General features: G+C 37.2%; 1 protein-coding gene across 1 annotated transcript; it reads right to left on the bottom strand.

The window, feature by feature from the left end:
- Positions 1-27,778, bottom strand: LOC129358334 (MAP kinase-activated protein kinase 2). The gene is made up of 10 exons (XM_055027308.1): positions 26,895-27,778; positions 12,877-13,016; positions 5,484-5,548; positions 5,239-5,318; positions 5,014-5,140; positions 4,563-4,638; positions 4,348-4,472; positions 2,893-2,978; positions 2,704-2,784; positions 1-1,704 (listed from the first exon to the last, which is right to left on the bottom strand). The coding sequence occupies exons 1-10, from the start codon at positions 27,105-27,107 to the stop codon at positions 1,567-1,569; spliced, it is 1,131 nt and encodes a 376-aa protein (XP_054883283.1). The 5' UTR covers positions 27,108-27,778; the 3' UTR covers positions 1-1,566.

Raw genomic sequence — 27,778 nt, 5'->3', positions numbered from 1 at the left:
TTTACATTTGTTTTTTTTAATCCAAAGCTGAAGCAGACAAAAAGATGGCAGGCGGAGCTGAACAGACTCAAAGATGAGGGTAAAGACAGACACATCTGCGCTTTCACCACAAGATGTGACGGGGAAAGGCAAAAATAATTAAAAAAACATTCTCACTTTGAGAGATGTGATACGATTGGTAAAGTGAGTGTGATTTTATAAAGTGACAAGACCAAAATGACAATTGATTATTTTCTATGATCCCAAGTGAGTTAAGAAGTGTATTGGCAGACTGGTCGAACTCTTTAGGATGGGGAAGAGTTATACAGTGTGGTAACCTGCTGGTGGTTTAAACTGTGCACCATAGTTTTTTCTAATTCAACTCAGAATTTCAGGACAATGACAGAACATACGGTGACATAAATCCACATCAATTGAATTATTGCCCTCTAACAGAACCTCTAAAGGGCCGGTGTGTACCATACTGGATGCTGCTCCTTACGTAAATCCCTCCATCTGATGCAGAACATCTTCCAAACACATTTGCAATCAAAAATAATAAAAAGACAATTTCAATGGTATTCCAAGCTGACAAACGCCTGCATAGGCTTAACCTGACATACAATCCATCGATATTTTCAAATCAGAAGGGTAACATTGGTAAAAGCTTGAACCAAATGCCAAAAAGGGATTAAAAGCTATATGCTAATAAGCAATACTCAGTAAGGCCTAGGCTAAAATGATCATAAAAATCCATGAAAAAATACAGTATTTGTTGCCTCCTCTCCAGTGAGCTACATGTGAAAGAAAGAGTCGTTCTGGGGTGTCGTCCTTCGCTCCGTCTCTGTCTGACAAGCGCACATTTAGTTAGGAGAGAAGGGCTAAAAGTGAGGTGCAGTGTCAGTGGCACAGTTCCCTTGTTTGAGTGCATAGGCCTCAGTTTAACATTCATAAAGACAAACTGAACCTGACAGACACTTCCTGTCCAAATCCCAGAAGTCAGCCTCCATTTCTTCCCAATTCCCACAGACAGTGTCTTTACATTCCTCCTGTCAGTTCAAAATACATCTGCTTGCTTTGCATGTACACAGAGCGAAACCTTCGCTTGTTTCTATTTTTGGGGATTAGCCACGTGATACAACATTCACAGGTAGGAGAGCTGTGGGGAAGAAAAAAAAAATAATTCAGCTACAGCTAATGCTAAGGCTTTGTGTTGTGCTCCAACATCACAGCCCCTCTCACTACACAATCTGATATCTTGAAAAGAGAATGAGAGAGAGATCCAAGTCACCCCTTTCCTCCGGTTTTCCTGCATTTCATAATCTCTTTTCTGGTGTAAATACACGTACCCGCTCTTCACCCTGCAGGCAGCAGAGTGACGAGTTTGTTAAAATGGCTGAGTTACAAAAACAAAAGAAAAAAAAAATTTTTTTAAAAACAAAAAAAAGGAGAAAAAAAAGAAACTTTTACAAATCTTTTGCCAAGAAAAATAAAACACTGAGAAAATCCATGCAGTACGACTTGTGTCGACAAATTATTGCTTTCTCCTCTCAAACTGTGTTGTATGTGCATGCAAGCCTGACTCCTTCAGTGGGCAGCAGAGTTTGGGTTGTTGGCTTTCTTTCTCCTTTTCGTTAGCAGTGGATTGGTTGAGTCTTCAATGGTCTTGATTTTGATTTGCTCGTAGTCCACCCTCATCGTTGCCAAGGCACTGGTCATTTCCTCCTGAGAAACAGAGCAATGAAAGGCTTTAGGCCACAGCTTTAGGCCACAGCTTTAGGCCACAGCTTTAGGCCACAGCATGTGCATAAATGAAGAGATTTCACTAGTTGTCTCCAGTTGTTGTCGTTGCTCTTTAAGCTCCGATTCCAGATAATTTCCTCTAAACTCTTAATTATCCCTATTGTGCAGCTTTTTCATTATTTTTAGATGCAGAACTCTGAACTAGCATTCTCATCAATAATCTTTTGCAGCAACAACTCTCTGCTTTACAAATAGAGTCTGGTCATACATTTGTGTATCAACATTAAAATTATCTCCTTTGTTTCACACCTTTATGTAATTATGAAATTTATGATGAACAGAATAATGAGGTTAAAATTAAGAGAAATAAAAGTTTTAAATATGTCACTGTGTGTAATGACTATTTACATACAATTTTTGCCTTTTCAGTGAATTTCTTATTTGCTTTGGTGCACTTTTAATACCGATAATGGCCTTTGAAGTCAGTCACTTTGTGAAATTGGAAGCAATTTTTACCCACAAAGAAAAACGGCAGCAAATATTCGGAAAATGCGAGATGTTTTGATGCAACCCCCATTACTTTCACATCAAATCAGATGACTTAAAATGACAGAAAGTCTCAGTCAGTAGAAGTTAAGACTTACCACACCCCGTCTTGGGTGGCAATAAAACTTGCAGTGCAAACCTTTATGAAATAACTTTGCAGTTTTCTACAACCCTCCCCTATCTGCAGAGCAGATGTAAAGATTAGTATACAAACACCTCCTACGCACTAATGTAGTGCTGTGGTAGGATAATACAAAAGAAAAAAAAAACGCAAGACAAGCCAAATCCAAATGCTGCAAGTGTTAAAACACACTTGAGAATATTCTCTATGAAAGAGCTGCAAATCAGCAAATCATTCAGCTAAATAATCACACCTTTTCCTTGTAGGGGTGTGTGTTGCATCTTATTTCAGATTGAGAAAAACAAATGCCTCACCTTGACTTCCTCCCATGCATCCCTCTCCTCCTTTAAAACCCTACTGGTGTGAAGTGGGGTCTGAGGAACCTCCATTGATTGCTTCAGGAAAAAACAACATCTCCAACGTTAGAGCAGTATTGCTGATCAAAATAATTCAATTCATAATAAATTATAAAGCCATTAAGATGAACATTATGGTTCACTCACATTGATCCATGGATGATTCATGAACTCTGTGATGGTCATCCTTTGGGTCGGTTCAGTCTTTAGGAGGGTCCTGATCAGCTGTTTAGCTGCGGAAAGAAGATAAGAAAGTCTATTATTTCACTTGCATATTTTCACAAGGTTTCACCAACTCAAATTTGAGACTTTAAGACCATTGTGGGATTTAAGATTTATATCTCCACAGAAATGTACACACTTTGTCCAGCAAACCGGAGATAAATTTGCACATACCCATGATAGATGCACAGCTGGCTTGCTAGCAAGGATACATTAGCAGTGAGTCATAGAACAATGTTACGTGTGACTCAACCTTTTACCTGACAGGAATGTCACGCGAGGAAACAAAAAGATAGAATATACACTTAAATAGTTCTGCCAAGACTAAATTTGAGATTGGTGATTTAAAGCCAGTTTACTTTTTTGTAATGAATTTAAAATATTTTACGGCTCTAATTTTAGATACATTAACACTTTTTAAAGATCTATGGATACAATGTTTTATACAGACATTTTTCTGTAGGATTTGGTCAATCGTTAAGGTTAAGATATGAATCTGTATTCCCCAGGATGAATACATGAATACAGTCACTGGGCTAATCGCTACTATAAGATGTTAGCTTAAAACATCTTACTGCGAGTCCTTTTACACACATTTAAATCTAATGAAAATGCCTAAGTTTTCAAAAACTTTCGATGCTGTTCTCATATCTTCTTTATTGTTTAAAAACAGGAATTGGCTACAATTTGCATTGGAATAACAAAGATTCTCCAAACACAGATGTATATAATTCGGATTGGCTCTTCTTGTTGCACACTAATGAGGCAATGCATCAATGGATGCATTTTGTTTTTATGTAACAAAGTACTTTTTTGCAGCGTTCACCAAGGAAATTATGGTTCTTTGAAACACTGTTGGTAAAAAAAACAAAACAAAAAACAGAAACACTTGAGTAGAATTTTCCAAAGTGAACTAAAGTGAGTTCAACTATTGAGACACATCTGTTATTTGGAGAGAAACTGCAGTTACACATCATCACTACGTGGCTTCAGTTTTCTTTTTAAAACTAGCATATTACTCATGAAACGAGAGTCAAGTTTCGGCTTAGCAGCCAGCTGCAGCCTTAGAGGTGAAACACCTTGATCAGTTTCAATTTCTTGACCAATTTTGTCATCTGTTTGTCATGGTTTATTGGGAAGCTTCAAACACCAGCAGAGGTTTAATAATTACGGCGTCATCAAATTCTAACCGTAACAAAAAATGTTCACCTGCGTCAGAGCTGTAAAATGAACCATTTAGTCAAAGATTTATTATTATTTAAAAATATATATCATGTAAACACCACAAAACTATTACAGAATACACTTTTGCAGAGTTATTTTACAGAATTTTCCATAAACCGTTTAAGCAAAATAAAAAGTTCAGTTATAGAGTCTCACCTTCTTCCGACACCTCAGACCACTCAGGGTTGGGAAATTCATACTGGCCCATCCTTATCCTCTTCTTCATCCCAGGGGAGATGGCTAAGCCATGGTTAGAATAAAAAGGAGGGTATCCACACAACCTGTTGGGTAATTTAAAGATAAGATTAGAGAAAAAAAACCCTAACAATTAGTGAGATGAAGAGCTAGAAAGCCCAGAATGAGCGACTTACAGAATATACATAATGACGCCCAAAGACCACATGTCGCATGACTTATCATATTTCTCTGGGCCAAGAACCTCTGGAGCTGTAAACACAATTTAAATAAAGGATACAAACAAAGTTGAATAAATTTATTTGACCAGCATTTTCTTTGTTTATTATTAAACCTTTATTTAACCAGAAATAAATAATATATATATTGACATCGAGAACTCCTTCACCAGAGTGACATGGCCAAAAAAAAAGGCAGGAGCACACATCATAATAGAAAAAACAAAAACAGACAAAAGAAATGTATAACACGCTAACAATGAGGCAATAAAGTGCAGCAATTGTGCCAATAATAATTTTATAAAACAAGGCAATTTAAGATTTATTTGTGCAACGTGTTTGAAGGAATGCCGGCCCTTTCAACAATAAATGAATCTCAGATAAAACTATAGACGATGCAGACTCTTACCAACATAGTAAGGTGTGTAGCAGGGAGTATCTAAAGAGTTGTGTGAGGTCGTCTCCTTGGCAAAGCCAAAGTCTGTGAGTTTCAGGAGAGCCCTGGGCCTCTTCGACGAATACAGCAAGTTCTCCGGCTGAAGGAAGAACCACAGAGACGCTTTAGAACCTGCAGGTGTCTTATTATTATTATTCCAGATAAATAACGAGCGTAAGACTAAGATATGAAACAAACCTTCACATCTCTGTGCGCAATATTGATGGCATGTAAGAATTGTATGGCCTCTCCTATGCTCTTCATGATATCAGAGGCCTCTGCAATGAAGATATTTTTACAAATGTGACAAGTGATCAAACACGCACATCAACACTGCAACTGTAGCCAGTAACGTATTCCAGTTGTATTTTGTGAAGGCGATCGTATCATTTAGTATTCTGGCTTTTATGAGCCAGAACGGCAAATGTGGTTTGCCGTTCTACCTTTCTCTGTGAAGGCCTGGTCTCCTCTGTCCTGGATTCGACTGAAAAGCTCACCGCCGTCCATACTGTAAGACACAGACGCCACCAACGGTATTAATATACATGGATCTACAGAACAACTTCATTACGAGGAGTTGCACAAGAATGACATTTGATTTGAGACGTGAAACCAAGGGAAATCTGGATTTGGTCTGTATTCAGGTTTGGATCCCACTGATGATAGAAATCCTGCAGGAAGGAGTGATTTAGCACTACGTCAAGCAGATGATGCCAATTACTCATTGGTGTTCCTAAAAGGAGAAACGTGCTGAAAAGCAGATTCTGCTGATCTTTTGAATGAATGTAAAACTTCCAAATATGGTACTGCTCTGCAAGCCCTACTTCAGCATACAAGCAGTTTCAAAGAACAGACTAGACAGCTTTCTAACTTCCTTTTCCCTGTAACAGGTGGTCTGTGGTTTGTCGGGCGATCAAAAAACAAAAAAAAAAGTTATAATGGGGTTTGCTGTTTAGAAAGGGGAGTTTTTCCATTTTTTCTTTTGTCTTCATCAGAAATCAAATCTGAACTGAAAAATGTCAGTCCAATTTTTGAATTGTGCATCAACTCTGAAGTCTGATGCACAAAATAAGTCTGAACATAACTAATGGAAGTGTGGTCCGTTCCAGTCATACTGATGACTAAAGAGGCGCCTTTTTCTCTGAATCAGCAGGAGGTTTTTGACATTAAAACAGTGTGAAAATGGTAAATTTACATACACATCTGAATCTTCAGCAGAAAAGATAGTAGTTCAATGAGAAACAGAGCATAAAGTAAGAATATATTTAGTGATCCAGACCTAATTAGATGGAAAGCTCCACTTTGACTCAAATATTCGTTATATTATGACTAAGTGGCTTGGTGATGGGATCATTGAACCATAAAGCTGAATATATTTGGCTTGTCCATGAGGTCAGCTGCAACTAAAGTCTTAAAAGATGTCATTTTTTGAGCAAAAGCTCATCTGAACTCATTTCACTCTGGACACCCACTATGGTGTTGCACCAATTCCCAGATTAACATGGAGCCTTACAGAGCCCATTTTAAGCCAGTTTTCTTTCATTTGCGGGTGACAGTTTAAGTGATTAATTTTACAGATATCAGGCTGAAATGCAGCTTCTGGAACAGCCTGGACACTAGGGGGCATCGTTAGGAGAGCAGATTTAGGCCCAGCCGATTTATTGGCTTTCATTTTCTCAGTTTTTGGGGCTTGTTGCCACCAGATCATGTCACTGTTGCCAGTTTAATGACCTTCGCTATATTTGGTGACTTTTCAGACAAAAAAAAAAAAAAAAAAAAGAAAAAAGGTATCTGTCAAAAACAAGAGTCGTCAGGTCAGGCTTTTCATAGATTGGTGATCGGTCAGAAAACCGAACCCCTAGAAATCTTAAGAGCAGAGCTTGTGACAGAAAGTCAACCAACGTACGCAAGATGTCTGAGAGAGAGTTCTCAAATGTGCAGACAGAATTATTCCCAGACCTTACTTATAGTTACAACAGGATCTATAAGTCCTGTGGTTATTCTGCAACTTGCTAGAGTACAATTATATAAATTTAGCAGGAGTGTGCTCAGACATATGCAAGCATTTCTCTGAGCTGGTATATATTATTTTGACTGGGTTTTTTTAAACAACATAACCTTGTGCACCCAACTCTAGTTTTAGAAAAAAAATAAAAATCTAGTCAAGTTGCATTATTAAGGAACCCTTCAAAAGGCAGTGAGCATGAGTGACTGACTTTTGAAGAATGGAGTTAGACAACCCTCTTGTGATATTCATGCTCATGATAAATGTGTGCATATTCACTTAGCACTACCAACACCATAAGTTGTCATTTATAAAGACAACTTTACACAGGAACACCTTTATAAGGTTCTGCATTATCTCAGCAAATACAGACAAAAATGCAGCTAATAATTACTTATTGCATATGAGAAAACTCTCTCCAACTTACTCCATAAGTTTCATTTAATCTTTTTGCTCGCTATGACTGCACCAGTTTCAGATCAAATCATCAGTACCAATTTCACATCTGCTGAACGGCTCATGTCTCCGAGGAGCGGCTCCTCAGACATGCGAGTGGTGACTGGACAGGCAGACTCAGAGGGAGCCCCTCCAGAACCGCAGCACGAGTTAAATTTTGCATTCTGAGAAAAAGATGGTGGAAACCTTTAAGCAATGCAGCCCGTCTTTCATACAAATCTAACTCAGTCTCTATTTTTCTCTTTCCCCAAACATGGTTCAGAGAAAGGAGATATTCTCGAAGTGACTCGGCCCATCCCTCTTCCTCTATGTTTCTCAAAACTGTTGAGGACATGAATTGTGTTTCACAAACGATGATGATTTTGATTAACGGTGAAGAAAGGGTACGTATTTCTTACTGAAACAGCAAAAAAAAAAAAAAATGAAACGGCATTCTTACACATCAGCCTACACTGTTTCACATCCCATCAGCAGCGTGAGGGTGTTTAACCATCTGAAACAATAAACTAGAGGCTGACTGCACTTCGCAAACGACCATTTCTAATAAATGCCGACCGAATCAAATTTAAATTTGTCATGTTTTATACATTTATGTGTCTTAATTACAAATGTTAGATTGAGGGGTTCTCAACTAAACTATTTGTAATTTAACATGTTTAAGATAAACATGTCTATGCCTATCTAGGTTACTTTAATTAGGAAGGGATTCATTTTGGAAATTTTGTAGAGACCTTGGCATTGTGACCCTTTACACAACATGGGTCAATTGTTCAAAGTGCCTAATGTAGGTCAATGACTCATGTATCAGAACAATCAGGTCATGAAGATAGTTCTCCAAGTGTAATATTCTAGGAAATGTTTTGATTTCATAAGAAAAACTGCCTTTTTCTTTTATTGTCACAGAATCTCTCAAGGAAATTACTCATCACTTGCCACACCACTGTATGAGCGCCTTCAGCTCACATGTCTGCCTCTGTGCAGCAAGGACAACCACACAGCAAAAAGGATGCACGTGTGACAACTTTATGGGGGTTTGGCGGTTTTAAAATGCAACAAAGTGGAAATGGAAAGGAAATAACTGTAAGTTGTTTAGAGGAAATGGGTCATTCTGAACCCAGGTCATGCTGAGTAAATTTACAATAAAAGCTGAATAAAGTTAACCTTTGTAGGCTTAAACTTTGCCTTCTTAACACAACATTAGCACCTGTGGGCTGTAGAAATAAACAGAAACTGAATCATTGCAATGATGACAGCTTCATGAAATAAAGGGAACTATGAATCTTAACCCTCCTCTTGTCTTCGGGTCATTTTGACCCGAAGACAAGAGGAGGTTGTTCTTATTTTTTTCGTCAAGTTCACATTTGAATTGCTGCAGCAGAAAATTCCATCTGAGTTGTGAACACTGTAGGTCTGATTCAGGACTGTTAGATTTCAAGTTTCTGTATGCAGTTGCAATTAAAAAAATGTTTTATAAGGGCTTGTCCTCGGGTCATGTCAACCGAGGGCAACAGGAGGGGGGGGAAATTTGAAAAGATATCAGTTTTACGGAGATCAATGATGCCATTCCATACTGTTTGCCTGTCCAGCTGTGATTTCCTTAGTCTTCTGGTCAGTCTGACCTGAGGCCTGGGTTTGGTTATTTTTATTTCTTTTGTAAAGTTCACATTTGGATTGCTTGAGCCTAAACTTCCCCCTGAGTTGTGCACACCATAGTTCTGATGCAGGACTGTTAGATTAAAGTTTCTGTATGCAGCTGCAATTGAAAAACATATTTTTTAAGGGCTTGTCCTCGGTCGACATAAGCCGAGGACAACAGGAGGGTTAATGAAATGATTCACCTCAGATCATAAGGATCAGCCGAAGCTGAAAAGTCATCACAATGCATTACCGATACAATAGTCACTAATGAAAACATTTATCACAAAAACAGCCTCCCTCCCCATAAGTAAATAAAACTGAATTGGCTTTAAATGATAAAATAATAAGCTTGTGAAATAGACATTGAAATATAAAGTGTATTAAACAATATTTTTTCACATAACTTCTGTTTCTCACTTTTTATATGTTAAACATCATGCAAACAAATACAAAGCCATGCTTTTACTGTGTGTTTTTCACAGATAAATTTAGCAAAATTAGCTAACAGACTCCTGCTACTTAGTTCATTTTTATGTTTATCCAACATCCAATGTATTTCTGGAAAGCTCACAAATAAAGTAATATAGTCTTATTTTTACTTTGTATGTCACCCTATTCTGTTTTGAGGATGCATACAGCTTAAAAATGTCTGACAATAAAATGTGTAAGATCTATATTTTGTTTCTTAAACTTTACTGTTGCTATTAGCAGCAAGTATCGTATTTACTAACAATTTTTTATAGTTCCCCCCTCTTGGCTATATTATTCAAAGCTTTGATAATGCGAATATTTTTGATATTTTCATAATTGAGGCCACATTGCCAGCCCCTAACACGCCATAGATTATAAACCATCTGATAAATATACTTATATGAGATGGTCAGCCATCTCTCTTCTACGCTACAATTATTCAGCTGAATAAACACACCGTCAGAAAAAAGGCCGAGATGAAATGTATTTAACATTTCCAATACGTCTAAACTTTATACTGCCTTTTTGTTGCTCTAGACACTAAACCACACTGACCTGTCATCAGAAAGATAAAAGAATTTCAGAGTAAAGGTGAAATGCTAAGCTTTAATCACACTTGTTTCTGGAAGTAGAACCATTAAATGGGTAAAAACGAAACAATTGAAAAGAATAAATGACTCACTTATCATTTGGTCAGCATCACTTAGCACGAGGTCTGACAGACTTGGGCTTTTTTTGACTTATGATCAAAATTGGGTTTGTAAGTCAGCCTGCGAAACACTTCCGACAAACTGACTTATTTACTAACCACATGTTGTGTGGGCGGTCATTATTTCAGACAAGACTGAATACTTTTTTCTGTAAATTTTCAATTAATATTTCTTAGGATATTCTCTCACTGTAAGTAACTTAACATTTTTAAGGTAGCAGGAAATATGTTTATTAATTGTAATAAAAATAGGCCACCATCACCAGTCTGGTCCAGGATAATGATGAGTCAGGATGCTGACAGAAAGTGGACCTGCAGGCCCACCGGTGCGATCAGAACCACTTTGAGCTCGACCTGCTCAGGACAGAGGGGATGACGGTGGATGTCCACAGAACACCTGGTGAACAAAGTTGTTCAGATTCTATTCAAATTTTAAAATCGCCAAAGATGGTACCAACAATGTGACAGAACTTCAATTGCAAATTTGCGAAAGTGATTACAATCTAAACCACCCAACAAATCTGATGGGTACAGTTAGTTGGCGAGTCATTTTGGGTTACGTCTGCGAAAATTCATCAAAGCAAAGCGAAACAGAAGCTGGCAAAGGTGTGAGGTGAAAGAAAAAGCAAAGCTAAATTGAGGTACAAACTGATTTTTGCTCCAAGTTCTTTGATGCACAATTTAAAGGGGCAGTATAATGTATTTTCCAGGCACATAGTGCTATTTTATAGCACAATAAAGTAACTGTTACCTTCAGTTGTTATGAAATTACTATATATCAAAAGACTTAGTGAATTACAAAGTCAAATATCTTCTAACTGTTTTACCAGCATTGGACTGAGAAGTGGCTCATATGATGAGCTCAGCAGATGTTCAGCTCCACCAGGTGTTTACTAATTGCTGCTGGCTAGTTTAAAGGAGCAGAGTGTGGAAACTGCAACTCTAAGGAGGAGCTGCACCTCAAAGCACCGACTAAGCATTTTGCCACTGGAGATTAAAAGGCTTCTCAAATCAAAGCAACACTCCAAAAATGTTCTTTATGAGGGAATAACATAAAAAATTAAGTAAAGCTCAAAAACTTTGATTTTACATCACTATGACCCTTTAAATTGTTGAAACATGGTTTGAACGTAATGTAAAATAGAAAAACTGATGTTTTTTTTTTTCTCATTATTGTTAACTTGCAACTCTTTAATTTTACATATTTAACTAAAACCAAAAGAAACGAGAACAATCCTAATAAAAGAAACTGGATCAGGAGTCAGATTATAATTTAAATCAAAAAATACAAATTGAAAAAATATTTTAAAAAATGCCTACAAGCTGGCATCTGTGAGAAAGAAACAAAACAGAAACCGCTTCCACTCCTGCTATAGTGAATGGAGCATGACATAATGAAGGACAGTGTGTTGGGTAAGTCACAGGACTTACCCAACACACTACCCATGTAATTTATTTTTCCCAGAACAGATTTTCCTGTATTTTGTTATGACAGTTTAAGCCCGTTCTCCATTGTCGAGCTCAACTCTGGCTGGTGAATGTCTGGTTTGGTTGTACTGAAGCATGGGGAGTCTCCATCGGCAGTACGTTCCTCACCGTTTTGCTGCTGTGATTCTGAGCAGGCACGTGGGCGAGCCATGAGAGCTCAGGAGCTGTGGTTGGCGCTCCGATGAGGTCGTTAGCAGCAGCATTCAGCAACTGAAAACCTTGAGGTTGTGGTTTGCATGGACTCAAATAAACCCAGATATTTCATTTTATCTTATAGAAACTCATATCTGGCCCAAACATACTGAAAGCAATTCAGGTTAGTTGATCGTTTTGCTAAACATACAAATGTATCCATATTAAAGTCAAACGATGCAGTGCAAGATCCATGCATGAACCTTATTGAAAACAAAAACCCAAACAGAGAATAAAATGCACATCACGTCAAACTAACTTCCGGTGTTTCAAGTCAGTCAGTGCAAAACTATTGATCCGACAGAACGTTAACCAGAGCTGCACAGTTGCTCGTCTTTTCATTGCATTCTTGCTTGTAGGGCTGTGAAATATTGATTATTTCGCTCCAGAAGTTGACTGATGTGCTTCTGATTACGCCCTTTCATGCTACCAGCTTTCTGATAGCAGACGGCATATCCGCCAGTTCACACTGGTGGTTGAGAGGCCTGGCCTTCGCCTGCAGCGGTGTACATCTCTTGCCGATCAGCAAACGCAGTATGATGTCAAAATTAGATTGCACATGATTCACGGCATGGCGCGGCTTACATCACTCCCGGAGTGGTAGTGGTAGCATTAAGGATCTTCTACTGGAGTTGAGTCTGGACAGGGCTGACTGGGGAGGAACCAATTAAAGCCACTCTCATGGAGAAGAAGCTTTAGACACTCGGAACAATAAATAATGTAGACATAATATGAAGATGTTTGAATTTTCAGCTCAAACAGAAATATTAGAATATTGCCATTTTGATGAGTGAATAAACTGAATCCCAAAATGTTTCACCATCTATAAAGGAGAATCTGTGTTGAATGAGTCTGTGTAGACAGACTGTGCACTCACCACTCCATGACAATAAGGAGACACTTCTTGCCCTGATATAGGTTCTCATAAACATCAATGATGCGCACAATATTGGCGCAGGGGGACGCCCTCCAGTGCAGCTCCACTTCCCTGCGTGCCTTGGGACAGTCCTGCAGCATCTGAGCACAAACACAAAAAGAGTGAGTGTGATGGACAATATGTGTGCCATATGTAAATATTTATTTATATTGAACATCCAAAAACCTGGATTACAGAGTAACAAATAGAAAGACTAAATTCAAAGTAGTGAATTTATTGTCTGTTTTTCCTCTTCCATTTAGGTATTTAGAAACCTGGAGCTGTTATGCTGCCACCAGATGGCAAAATGTTAAATATACAGGAGTATTTTTTTTTTATTTAGACTTGTGAGCAGGTAGCTCCCTCTGTCTGTGACACTTTGTCAGCACACCGTCTGACATTTCTGTCACAGTCCTTGTTAGAATGTCTACATGAAAACTAGCAGTCAATAATTCATTTAATAAGGGTTAGGCATTTGTGACCATCAGAACAACATTAAAATTCAACACTGTCTGATGCAATAACATGAATAATTTAAACAGGCAACATTTTCAAGTTTTTTTTTATATGAACCGACAGAACATGTATACTGAAGAGTAAACGGTGGACAGTGTTCAGCTCAAACAACCAACAGCAGTCAGAGAAAATTGTGTCTCGTATAGCAGTGAAACACTTGACTGATTAAATAAGGATGTGACCAAGGAACACCTGCAAAACACACACACTAATCATGCATGTGTATCTATCTGGTCTGGTAATTTTGTGCATAAACTAAATCAATTCATTAAAAGTAAGTGAAGATTACTTTTAAAAATTTTAAAATTCAGATGGTGATGAAAATATAAGCTGTGTAACTGAAAAAAAAACAAAAATTATTAATGAGTCTACGCACATATTTCAATTAGAAAGACATCATGCTATCCTGCAATTAGCACTTATTTATTCTCATGAGTAAAGACAAAAAGGAAAAAAAAGGACAGCACACACCATCAGTGGACTTATGTTACAGACATTGTACAAATTCAGAAAAAAAAAAATCTCAGCTAAATGTAGGTCAATATAATACACCAAAAAATTTTGGAAAACAGAAACTTCACACACAAAGAGCTAAATATCTACCTTTACAGAATAACACAAATTAAAAGCAAGCTTCGAAGATTATGGGAATATTTCTTAACCCTGAAATAAATTACTTCAAAAACAGTGGTGATGGTGCTTTTAAGTTTGTCAGACAGCATTTAATTTCTTGTTGGAATTAAGTATTTTTTAATTTAACTCAACAATCAGATGCAGCCTGTAGGCACAAGCAGAAAGCAGTCAAAATAAAGCATAGCTGCATTTTAGACTCCATAAGTGTGCCAGGGAGGCTTCTGGGATACATTTCTATATTTCCTTGCTTCATGCTGAAGACACTAGAAGTCATTTTCCAAGAGCCACAAGTTTCCAAGCAGCTTAGTTTTTAACAAATGAATACAGTTTTCAGAATAATCTGAAACATTCAGAAACTGCAGTCATTGTAGTCTGTTTATATTAAGAATGACAGACAAAAAAAGCAAAGTTTTATCTAAATTCAGACAGTATAAATGTTAAGAGTGTAAAGCATAAATTAAAAGAAAAAAAAAACTTAATGTAATCCCCCCACTGGGGGTATACTTTCAGTCTGTTGACTTGAGCATGTGAAAACCCACGAAAAAGTGAAAACATTCTCCTTTACAGAATTTTTTCTGAGGTTATTCTGTCGTTATTATATGTCTTTTATTTAACATAACTAACCAATGATTTAAACAAAATTGCAATAGTGTTATTTTCTTTTATTACCATCTTGTTAAAAAGAAGAAGAAGAAAAAAAAAGGGATTGTTGGGACAAGTTGCCAAGATAAACCAACATCTCTGCTCCAACAAGCCTGCATCAAAGAGCTGAATTACGAATTACTTCCCCATTAACTATTAATTTGCTTCAGGCATGCTGGAGCAGCAATTTATCCAAAGTAAGCAGGAAAGCAGGCAAAGTAGAGTTGAAAACCTCTGAATTATTCAGCTCAGTTTAATTAATTCAGCTGGTTGGCCAATTAAAACAAATGAGTCTTAGAGTCACAGATCCCTAAAATCTCTTTAACCTCTGGTCAGCAAAGAATTTCTGGTGACAATTAAACGTCCCTCTAATACGGGAGGACAAAAGAAATAAATGTATTCTTCAGACAGAAGAGAAGACTAGAGCCCGCCAGAATAATACATAGCAATAGTTACCAGGATGATGTGGTATGGAGGGTTTGGGCACACCTCTGTTAAACCCCACACATAAAGCCCAGTTTAACAAACCTCAAGGGCAGAACAAACCACAGCTTGGCTTCCAGCCTTCTAAACAGAGTAACTAGGAAAACACAAATACATAATCCAGTTGGACATAAATAAAAAAGAATGCACAAACAAAAATTCTATATTAACCGTTTTGTATTTCTGAATATATTGGGTTTTTGCATACTTTTTTTTGTTTTTTATTATAAAAAACAAGTAATCACTCCATTTTCCAATCATAGCAGCTTCATAAAAAAAACTAATAAAGACTGTATTAGCAAATATTAAAACTTTTTTTGGTCTAAAACCACAATTTTTGATCCAACATTGTGGATCACTTAACACCCAAATCAAACAGTGTAAGTGCCGGTATGACAAAACATCACAATAAAAATTATTTAACCACATACAGATACGTTGTTTAAGAAAAAACTGTTACGCACAGTGAGATATTTTGGACACTTTGTATATTTAAAAATATACAAAGCTGAAATCTCAGATTTCAGCTTAAAATAGAGTGAAGTGAGATGACGATGTTTTGACCAGAACTGCTCATAGAAGCACAACTCCAGCTAATCCATATTTCTCTATTTAACACAAAATAAAAAATTCTTACATTTTTTCCCCGTCACAACCTAAAAGTGAAAGTAATATCCCATTACATAAAAAAACTTAGATGTCAAAAAAATCTAACAAAAACAGTCCTTCTGTCCTTAGGCCACATGCAATGCATTTGAAAGCAGACTCCTGTGACCTCACTGCAGGTGTTTGTGCAGCAAGCCCCCCACAGCCCTCCAATCTTCTGTTTGCCCTTTTAAACTAAATAGTGAAGCTTATTAAGAAGGCGGGACAAGATGAAGGCAGATGGGCACACAATACACTTTCACAAGCCCCAACCAAAGTTCCTGAGGGCGGGCCAAAAACAGCAGGCGGTGAGAGACAGTTCAGCGAAAGAAGACCACTTCCTCCACTTGCTGCGTTGAGCCACAAAACGGTAAGTTTAAAAAACAAACAAACAAAAAAAATCACACTGGTTGACAGTGCAGTGAAAACGTGTGGGGGACTAAATACGCAGAGGTGACAGGTTAAGCTCGGCTCAATCAGAAAAGCTTCTTATGCCGACAAAAAGAAGCTAAACAACGAGCTGCTAGAGGAAGACGCAGTTTGTGCTTTTGGCTTGTTCAGTGCAGACTCATTAAAGTTGGAAATATGTTTGTGTCATTGGGGTATTAAAAGCACTTATGAAGCCACATAAGATATTTTTTGACTGGAAATGGAATAATTTTTAGTTAAAAAAAATAAAATAAAATAATAAAGCAACCTTTCTTTTCTCACTAACAATAAATCAAACTATTCCCTGTTCTGCAAGTAGTTTTAATTTTTTTACTTTGCTCTCAAATTCACAAGCATTTACTTTTATGCTGGATGACCAGGACCGAATGTTTTGGGTCTCTCCTTCCAGAGGTTTCTCCCATTTCTCAATATGAAACTGAAGCAACCGAGTCAGATTTGGGTCATGCTCTCAAACACATTTTTAGTTCTGCACACAAATGTTCCATAGTGCTAAGATCAGGGCCATTTTGGATCAAATTTGGTGGTTCGATTGCAATCCCTGAGTCCAGAAATACCAATTTGTACCCAAGCTTTAATTGCAAAGAGAAACCAAACAGGCAAAGTACGTCTGCTAGCTTAGACTTAAAAGGATAGACAGTGGGAAAAATAAAGTTGTTTTTTTACAATTTTCACAATGTGCATATTAACATATAATTTGATCTGTAAAACTAAAATAAAAGAAAAACCTAATGAAGATTGACTTCTTACACATGAACAGAGTCATCTATTATTTCTAGTTATCCTCATCACACACACACTTGCATTTGATCTTCAAAGACTCAACGCCCACTTTCTTTTCCATTAGGAGCTTTCGTTCTGCATCAGGAAGTGAGATGACAGGAAGTGTTACATCCTTGGTTGTAAAACAACTGACAGTTGCTCCCAGCTGCTCAAACCCTAAGCAGTGTCCTAACAGAGGAGGAAGTGAGAGTCTGCAGCATCTCCATGATACGGATGTGTTGTTTTAGAGCCAAGGCTGTAACACCTTGTCGTCTCACTTCCTGATACAGAAGGAAAGCTCCTAATGGGAAAAGAAAGTGGGCGTTGTTGAGTCTTTGAAGATCAAATGCAAGGGCGTGCAGGATAAGGATAACTAGAAACAATAGATAATGCTGTTGATGGAAGTGAAACGGAGAATAAAAAGTTACCAGATATGATTCTGACTCAAACAATCTCCACCCCACGACCTGGTTGGACCTCACTACCTCAGCCCTTTGGTAATCTCATGACTCACAGCGTGGACCGTGTTTTGTCACTAATATCTGAACTAAATCAGTGAACCACATATGGGTCACTAGTGCAAATTCAAGCACGTGTGTTAACTGTTGAACTGTTGACCTGACTCAGACTGTGGAAGTAGTGCTCATGTGCAAAATACTGAGCACAGACATAAAGGAAAAATAAAAACCCTTCCACCTCCCTTTGATCAGTCATTCATTATTTCCTACTTAGACAGCACTAAGATGATTGCATAATGGACATCACATAAATCTGTCATCACAGAGTTATTATCTGTTTGGTCACAGCAGTCATTTCAGCTATCTCAATAATTTGAGGAATTCCTTGTGCATCAAACAGGTCAATTTTTTTCCATTGTGTACTTTCCAATAAATTATTCCATTTGTTGAGTTCTGTGGAAATGTTTAAAACAAAAGCTGGCTGCTCCTACCAGAGGAGCAAAGAAGAGAAGAAGCAGAAAAAAAGCAGCAGAAACACCGGAAGAAGAAGAAGAAACAACTTTTTTCTTGCAATAACAGTTAAGTGGAAACTAAGTGTTTTGAAAAATATACCAATTAACCTTGGTATGCAAAAAAAGCCTCCCTTGGGCATTTTTTAAAAAAAGAAAGAGGATGTTCTGCTAAAATTTCTGAAAAGTGGTGGTACCTATGATTACTGCATGCCATATAATGGTTAAAATTTGATCTAAAAATGTTTGATTAGAAACTTATCAAGTTAAGATCTCACTTTACTACTTCAGTTAAATTTTGAGGTGAGCATTAAACTTCCTGAAAAAACAAGTTTCAAGGTAGTTTCACAGTTGGTCGTTTTGGCTACCATTCATAACAGAGCAGCAAGACTGGTTTTTGGTTAAATGGCCTTTACAAAGAAGGGGAAAAATGCTTCCTTTTACTGTTAACACCATTCAGCACAATTTAACCACACCGCTTCCGTATCAGGAACTAATCCCAAGTAGCAAATAACATGCAAAAAAAAAAAAAAAAAAGTTCAAGCATTGAGTTTTGCTCTAGAAGTTGTGTTCATTATATAAAAGTTGTTATACTTTTAAACAAACATATTCAAGTTCAGGTTTTGGGCTTTTTTTTTCTTTTTTTACAGTACGACAGTTGCATCAGCTTGGAAATTACTTGACCACGCAACTTGTTAGCAAGTTTCTTCTCCATCTATCAAACCACATCCTCACAATCACACATCCGCCCACATAGAAAGTGGTGGTCTACTCCTCCAGAAGTCACACATACGATAAATACAGATTGTAATACAAGCATGGCCTCAGTTTGGACTAATAAGAGTTACTAATTAGCTACATTCAACTGGCATCAAAACATTGACAATTCCTATTAGTAAGATTTATGTAGGTCTGTGCAAGTGTCACTGATATTCGTCATGTGCATCATGTAGTTTTTGCAAATATGAGCAAAAAGCGGAAAAGAATACAGTAGCAATTCCTTGCTACCATGACAATTCCTGATGTGTCACTTTATATGTAGAAAAATGTATTCTTTTTAAACTCCCATCTTTCGTTTTTAAAGATGGGGGTTGAAAAGTAAAGTGCAAGTTACACAAGGCAGAGCGGCTCCAAGCACCAGCTTCACATTTCAAATAAAATGAAGATTAAACACTTAGGACAGGGAAAATAAAATTAGGAAAAAATGAATCATCCTGAATTCCAAACTTGGGTGTCAAAAAAAAAAAACATCTGCTGACCTGGTTTTACTTAAAAAAAAGTGTTTATCAGATTTTACAAATCCTTCAATAACTTCAAGACGGAAAAGTTTATGAAAACCTAACACCGAAAATAAAAACCATAGGCAAATGAAAATCACTGTCTTTTTTACTGTCAGTGAACATTGACTAAATCTTGTTTCTAACAGAAAAAGGTTTAAAGGGAATTGTGTCAGTAATGATTAGTGTAAAAAAAAAAAAAGTGTTAACTTGCAGAACCATTCAGGAAAAATACCCCGTTCTCCTGACCTTTGAATGTTTTATGACCAATAGACGGGGATTTCCCTCTTTAGGGACAGAAACAATAGAAATGTCAGATTATTAAAGATAAATCGAGTTACGATATTATATGCATACGAAAAACAGCTTTTTGTGAGCGATATTGCCACAGTTACTTCACTGTAATCATGTTAATGTTTAATCAGACACCACTGTGAAATCAGATGGATTTATAATTGACGGACGTTATGATTGCCAAGTCCTCATAAAATGGTGTCTAGATAAAATCAGTTCTCCATGTTTCAAGAAGCTTAGTGGTTTAGTGGTCATAAATCTAAACTGCCTAATATCTTCAGTTCCTCTTTTTTTACACCTGCTTACCATGTTTACCTGCAGTGACGCTTAAACGCAAACGTAACCATGTTCAAATGCCAGTTTTGTTATGTAAAAAAACAGGAGACATCATTTTAATTTTTGCTCATAATATTTATGCTGTACTACTTTATGTGAAAAAAATAAAAAGCCTAAGAACAAACATAAAACTATGAAGATACCAAAACATGGGTGACTAAATTTGAACAGACTTAAACTAAACTTTGACTTTTAATGTTCTTTAGTTCAACTATATCGCATTGAGTTAAAATGGAATAATATTCAGAAGACCTAAGTTTTACCTGATATTACAAGACATTAAGTCAAAAAAAAGGGCCAACTTGATGCAAACTAGTCACCTCCAATAAGAGAAATAACACTAGAAATTTATTTTTTAAAAGGATGAGCCAGAAACTGGCGATGAAGGCTCCAAGTAACTCGACAGCAACATTGAAGGAGTTGCAAAACTTTCCAACAAGTGTTATTTTTTTTTTTTTCTTCATGTGACAACAGGCTTCTGTATTCTCCATGTACCCACAATGAGAAACAAAGTTGCAATACAGGATTCTTCTCTTCCAGAGAAAAACACCCAGACCTGGTTAAAATCTCCCAAAACCTTGCAGATGAATTTGATATGATCTCATCTCGTGTTTCTCGTGAAACACTGTTCATTTGGTTATTTGCCAAATGAACAGTGCTCCACATCACTGAAGCACAACATATAGACACTGAAACATGGATGTGGCTGAATCAAGTCTGGAATTATTTATTTAAAGATTGTCGAGGTGGAGAAAGTAATTAATATTTCCAAATACCAATAGGGCTTAAACGTCAAAAGTCTTCAAACAAGCTGAAGATGAAAATAAATTTGCTTTTTCAGCATTACAAAAAATCCAAGTTGTTTTCCAAAAAAATAACAGAAGGTGGATTTAAAATGGCCTATTTAGAAATGAGAGCCAGAAGTTGGCTTTGGACAAGAAATGTCTCCACAATCCCGATCTGATTGATCTAATAAACCATCTAAAGGTAAAGTTGCGGGATCCACTTTCTTTTTCTTTTTTTTTTTAAACACTCACCAGAAAAGTTTGGATGCTAAATTTGAGTCAAAAAATGCTAAATTTGAGTTGCATTGACTCACCAATGCAACTCAATTTTTTTACCCTCATTTTCACCTTTAAAAGTGTTTGTGTTTCAGTTAAATTGTACAGGATAAATTTAACATCACAAAAAACAGATCTTTTAAAAGGAGCATGTACACTTTGGTAGAAAACCACAAGGAGTGACCTATGGATATAAATTGTAACCACTGTTGGGCTGGTCTCTCTGCATGAGAGAGACCAGCTGTCCTCTAGCAGACCAGGGACCCGTCCACATTGAACCACGTCTCGAACGACAAGAGATGGGCATCAGCGCCTCTCTCAATCCTACATGAACCAGCAGGTATAGACGCGAGATCGATGGTTGTTTCCCCAGCAGTTTATTTCAGGCAGCCCAGTCACACACCATCCATCCCCTTCTTGCTGCCCTCTCTTGTATTTACATTTTACCCCTGAAGAGTTGTCATACCACATAGCTTCTCAGCTCAATCTAACACCATGTTCTTTCCTAATGCTTCTAGATCCCTTCTCCATAGCTTTGATAAACAGATAAGGCCCAAACAGTCTGACAGAGTCCTGCTGCCTGACATGTTAAACCAGTCCAGGTTATACAAACAGACTGTAAATGCGTCAGCTGCACTCGTAGGTTTTCATTATGCATCACATCAAAGACCCATAAAGCCAGGGCTTTAATGTGGAACAATCCTTTTATGGTCTAATATAAACAACTGATACTAAAAATAATATTTAATTATAACAAGTTCTAATGATGAAGCTGAATATTTTCACTCTTTTTGGTTGGTGGTTATTTTAAAGAAAAATCTGGAAACTGATGTTATTAAAAGTTATTAAAGAAATCTGGAAAATGTATGGAGCAATAATAAAAAAAAAAGTCACATTTCCTCGTAATAAAAACAACCAATAAGCCAAATAGGAACATTAATACGGATAATATATTTAACTTTTAATGACTCTTTGTATTAAATAGCAAAGGAAAAAAAAATCCCACTTTTAAACTTATGATACCAAAGCAAAATGTAAGGTTTAGGTCGGTTTATCGATGTCGATGCTTGCTAATATGAAGCTTTGATGCTTCTTTCCCAAAAGACAAAAATAAATTGTGGCTGTTTTGATATTTTAGAGGCGCTGAAATTATGACTTTAAATTTTGACAGAAGAAAATTAATATGCAAAATGTATTTGAAATCATCTTTAATGTTTAAACATTTTATCACGATAAAATCCAGCATTCTTCATTCAGGGTGTTCCCTGAAGTCCAAATTTAAGGTGTAGCCTCATAAAACACTTAGAATTTCAACACAATACATGTTGAATTTTTAACAAAAATGGTTCAATATTATGGAGTTTATATTTTTGAAAGTAATTCCTTTCATCAGGTCTAGACATAATAAGCCAGCGACATTTGTTGTATTGCTCCTTTTTAGTTAAATTAAGTCCATCATCCACATAAAAGAACCTGCTTTTCAGTTTGTTTAGGATACTTTTTTTTTACTACAGTGTCATCACTTTACAACAACATTGGCAGCAATTTAGATCTCTAAGAAATACATTACGGGCAAACTAGACACAGGAAGCATGTATAAAGTCACTCAAAAAGTTATTGATTTTTAGAGAAGCTATTCTAGGTGCGATACAGTAGCAGGCCATAAATGATTACGTTTAAAGGCAACATCAGTCTGCCAAACATTTGCCGGTAATAAGGAATAGTCACAAGTGACTAAAGAAGTTTCCTTCATAGTGCGTGAGGTTTATTAAACCTAAGAGAATGCACCAGATTTTTCCCCAAAGAAAAGCCAGATAAAAAGATTGCATTATTCTGCAAAACCAGAATAATATGTGGTCCAAGAAATGCACATGCTGTATCAATACAACACCATTTTAAATTTACAGGTACTTGAACCTGGACTCTCAATGAACACCATGCAATAGACCTGACTGGGTTAGCACAACCAAAACAACATTTTGAAAAGCATTTCACAGCATGACACGCCGTCATTGAGCCATTTTTTTTTTGCCACCTTTCAGTTTTCATACATTAGCACGCGCACAAACAGAGGCTAAAAATATTCAAGAGACAAGCCTGATGACTTGTGATGTCTCTGTACACTTACACATGCATGACTCTTCTGGTGTGTGTTACTTCTGAGAATTTATGTGAACAAAAAAAAAAAAAAACATCAGCATTCCTGATGTGCTCTTGCCTTCCACATCCCTCCACACAGTTTTTGGGTAACGCAGAGTTTAGAAATGAAAGAACTGGGTCAATGCCATTTTTTTTCTTTCGGTGTCTGGACACTATGATAGGGAATAACACCCACTTCACTGTCTGACTATTTCTAATATTCTGCAAAGCCCCCCATTTCCCTGAGGAACACTTGAGTTGCATCAAGCAAAAGTTATTAAAGAAATATTTAAAGCAAACATCACTTTGATTAGTCTTTGACATTCTGTTTAATGTGAACATTGTTAAATGTTTGTATCTTTATGACCTCATTTGGTGACTTTCCAAACACATCGCAGCTGGATTGTATAGGTCACTGGAAACTCTCTTTAGGAGCCAAGTTTCAAAATATATCCATGCATCTAGGAATAAAAACCAGAGCTTCACAAAGAGCCATTCATTCTACAAACTGCATCATCAATCAAATTTCCCATCACTGGGACCGATACAATCTCTCCAATCAGGCATCTGCTTCTTGTTTGGCTGCTTTTTTTTGTTATTTTTCCAGTGAGCAGAACCAGTGTCATCAGGCAGAGCTGTGACATATGCAACATTTATTGACACAGATGTGAAATGACTAGTAACCATGCCCACAACACTATGAAGCAGCTAATAATAATAAACTGCATTTAAAGAGGGACAACGCAACTGAAACATAAATATTAGTATTTGAAGCACTGTACTACAGACTGTAGCTAAGGTTTTATTTAACATGATAGACAATAAGATTCCTTAATTGGAAAGGTCTAAAGTAGCAGATGGTTTTTCACCTTTTGCAAACCTTTTCTAAACATTACGGCCTATTACTGTCATGGGAACGCACATTCATGTATAAAGGGACTATGAAATGGAGATTAAGGCAGCCTTCATTCAAATATAATGGTGTTTGGAAGAAAAGCTCAGTTTTTAATTTCGGCTTCCTCCTGTGTCTTCAATGCCAACTTGCACCGCAAAGGCATTTATTTGATGTTATTTTTTTATAAAATATACAATTGAGATTTTGAAGTAAAATATTGAGCTCAGACAAGTATAATACACCCAGAGTGTTGCGTTTTTTAAAATGATTTACCACAACCTGCCTTGGTAGCACTACCTGAGGTGAAGCACGTCAAAATGTATCAACACAATGAATCTAATACGGCATTTAATAAAAAAAATAAAATAAAATTTAAAAAAAGCACTTGATGGAGTTTGGCTCCATGGAGGCTCAATGCAGGAGGACATCCGGAGCGGACAGACAGCAGGTAAAGCAGCGCACAACACTCACGCGGATTAGCATTATGGTCAAAAGGCTAAACAAATAACCCGAAAAATAATTCAAGTCTTCGAGCTGGCGGTGTAAGGCTCTGGTTCTGCTCCTCTCACACTAAACATCTGCTTAAAGCTGCAGCACGCAACTTAAAAAAAAAACAAAAAAACAAGATTTTAGATATGTATTCAAATATCTAGTATGTCTAAATTAGGTACATTTATTGTCAGATATTTTTTTCCATTTTTCCAGATAACAGTGTCATTTATACCTTAAGCAAAAAAATTAAGTCAATCCAAGCGATCGGCAGAGATCAGCCTCATGGATGATTGTTATCAGAATCGGAAGTAAAAAACCTGATCGGAGCATCCCTTGAATTTACTTTTCAAATCCCCCAAACAGCATCTTAAACTCAACTTAGTACTTATAATTGGTAACTAAAAATATGTTGTAATAATTTTGAAGAAAACGCTACTCTGACAGCAGCACCTTGTAGAGATGGGCAGAGAACAAACACCTAAAGCCACGACAGATTAACTTTAACATTACTGCCATCATTTGCTCCTGATATGAAGCTCATTTAATTGATTTAAAACACTGGACTGATTAATATTAACACTCATGTTAATGAGTGTTAATACAGAAGAGAAGTTATGGTCAGGGTTTCCCCAGAGTGTGACTGATTTGGAGATTTTAATACACAAAAACAAACAAAAAAAAAGGAAAGAAAAAAAACCAGTGCTCCTTAGTGCAGCCCAGAAAAAGTTCATTCATCCTTATGGATCTTTGCTAAAAGTGGACATGCATCAGTCTTATGTGCGTTTATCTGTAAAGATGTTTGCCCCTCATTAATCATTTACCAGGACAGAAAGTGATCTGCAGGCGTCGTACCTAATGCAGCGCGTCACCTTGCATGGGTTTTATTCTCATCACCATTTAACTCAAATGTGTGCAGCTCAGTAAACAAGTGTCAACATTTCAAGGTGAGCTGAGGAAGAACCTGTTCTGAATCGACTCCTCAACAGCGTTGGAATGGTAATTATATTCAAGCGTAAACATGAAACAATAAAACGTCAATCCTATGACGTCTAATTTACAGATGCCTACTCTATTAACAGGTTAGTAATCAGAGCTAGTCATGGCACGTTTCCAGCCAACATCACATTTCAGTATGATGCAGTTGCTGACGCTTAATGATGTGTTTTTAAAAAAAATGCTTTTAGGCCTGTCGTGTACAAATGAGTCAGGAGATAAGCTAGTGAAACTCCAAGATCTGATTCTTTTCCAAATGAGTGAAAATACCATAAACAAGCCTCACTAATACCAACACTTCAGTTACATTCAGTCACAAAGCGTTTCAGAGTCAGGGAGGTGATTAGAAGTAAAGTCAGGGGAAATACAGAGATGTGAGAAGATATGAGAAACTGTGTTTTATTTATCTCCAGTTCAGTTGGCACAGCAAGGCTACTTTGCTTCATCCTTTTTCAGTTTTAAGTTTCTGTGATGGAACACCATTGATTTGGAAAAGGGCTGTAAAGAGATCCTTTATCACAATTACTTTCCTCATAGTATGAAAGCTAAAACAAAAAAGAACATATTGAATGTCTTAGCATCTTATTTCTTACATTTAAAGTCTCTGCAAGTCTTCATATTCACATAAATAAATATATTTATTGAATAAAATAAATATATTTTACTTATTTAGTACTAAGCAACTTAATTATACATTTAATTTAAATTTATATGTTTGTTTTCCAGCTACTAGGTGTTCTTTTAGGTCTGAGTTTTCTTACTTCAGAACCTTCCTATAGTATAAAGTAAACTTTAGATCACTTTATGTTACTGATGAAAGGTTTGGCCACCTATTGAAAACTACCCAGTGAAATCCAACCATGGTAGTGGTTGGCAACAAGAGTGTTTTGGTTCTAATTCAATTTTAAACCAGTCTGGGGATAAATTTATTTTGACAGGAGCCAATGCTTTCCTGCATCACAGAGCTGGTAGTTTTGTCACAACACAATGACGCCCAAATTTCACAACCAGAGTTTCAAATCACCGAAAACAAAATGCAGCAGCCAGTGAATGAATGAAGTTATGCATTTATCTCCCCGATATTATTTACAGGAAGGGCCTCCTCTGGGAAAGGGAAGATTTGGGGGGCTAGAAATTATTTTTTAAGGCCTTTCAGATATTAAGGCTCTTATTGAATTAAGTTTGAGAAGTTCAACACCAGAATCGCCAGGTGAAAAGCTGAAAAAACAAAAGCAAACACGCAGTGCGCACACATATCCACAGCAGTCTCGACAGACGGATCTCTTTGTTTTTAATCATGATTTCACACCAACCAGACCATCTATAATGGCGATTCAAGTGCTGTCATCTACAGTATTTAACTGGGCGACCTATCGGACCACTGTTTATCGGCTCACCTTTAAGGCATACTTGTCTCCGGTCTTCCTCTGGAAGATTTCCACCACCTTGCCATTGATCCCCAGCCCCAGCACCTGGCCGGTGATCTTGTACTCGTCTGTTATGGCGTTCTTCTTGATCTGCAGGAGGGGTCTGGCGTGGAAGTGGCCCGTGGGGTTCTGCTGGCCCGACGGGTTCGGAAACAGTGGTTGGTTCTGGGCGTGAGACAGCATAATGTCCACAGTCTTGTCTGACTGAGCTGGTGGGATAACTTAGCCGTCGCTTCTCGGCAATTCCGCGCCGTCGCTCTCCCTTTTTTTTGACCAGAAATCCGAGTCTTCTTTGACTCCGCTGGCGTCTGACAGACTAAAAACGGTGAAAAGATAAGACCCAACGTCTAGCAGAGACTATTTCTGATGCTAGGAGCGAGTAAAGACCCTCAGTTAGCCGATAAATGCTCAATTAGACAGTTGTTAGCATGCTAGCTCGAGTCTATTCTGCGATCTATGACTGTCGGCTAACAAGTGAGCTATAGGTTAGCTTATCCATCTCCGGTGGCATCCGCCTTCCACCGGTTCCTCAAAAAACGCTGGAGAAACTTCTCTAAAACATCCTCTAAGTTCGCCACAGGGTTGGGCTTCACTGTGCAAAAATCTCAAAGTCTGAAAAATGAAAATAAAGACGACAGAAACCGATGGAGAAAGGACAAAACAGCAGAGAAAGTCCGACACCCACCGCTTCGTCAAACCCACTTCACTTTTCAGTGGACAGGCAGCCAGCAGGTTTTACTCCTCACGTCATCGCTGTTTTTTTCGGCGCTTAAAGGAGAAGTACGACAGAGGAAACGACTCAGTGTTTAGAGCCAGCTATTTAAAACCAGCAAAAGTAAAGCGCGTCTATTTCT

Source organism: Poeciliopsis prolifica, unplaced genomic scaffold, assembly GCF_027474105.1.
Source record: "Poeciliopsis prolifica strain line A6 unplaced genomic scaffold, Auburn_PproV2 SCAFFOLD003, whole genome shotgun sequence".
In the NCBI taxonomy this organism is placed as follows: domain Eukaryota; kingdom Metazoa; phylum Chordata; class Actinopteri; order Cyprinodontiformes; family Poeciliidae; genus Poeciliopsis; species Poeciliopsis prolifica.
This window is presented reverse-complemented; position numbering and strand designations above follow the sequence as displayed.

Excerpts from the sequence above, each read along its gene's own strand:
- LOC129358334 (XM_055027308.1), bottom strand. The coding sequence starts at position 27,107 with ATGCTGTCTCACGCCCAGAACCAACCACTGTTTCCGAACCCGTCGGGC. Across the intron at positions 5,141-5,238 it reads TTGCGCACAGAGATGTGAAG|CCGGAGAACTTGCTGTATTC; the intron begins GTTTGTTTCATA and ends TTCTTCCTTCAG. Across the intron at positions 2,785-2,892 it reads TGAATCATCCATGGATCAAT|CAATCAATGGAGGTTCCTCA; the intron begins GTGAGTGAACCA and ends TTTTTCCTGAAG.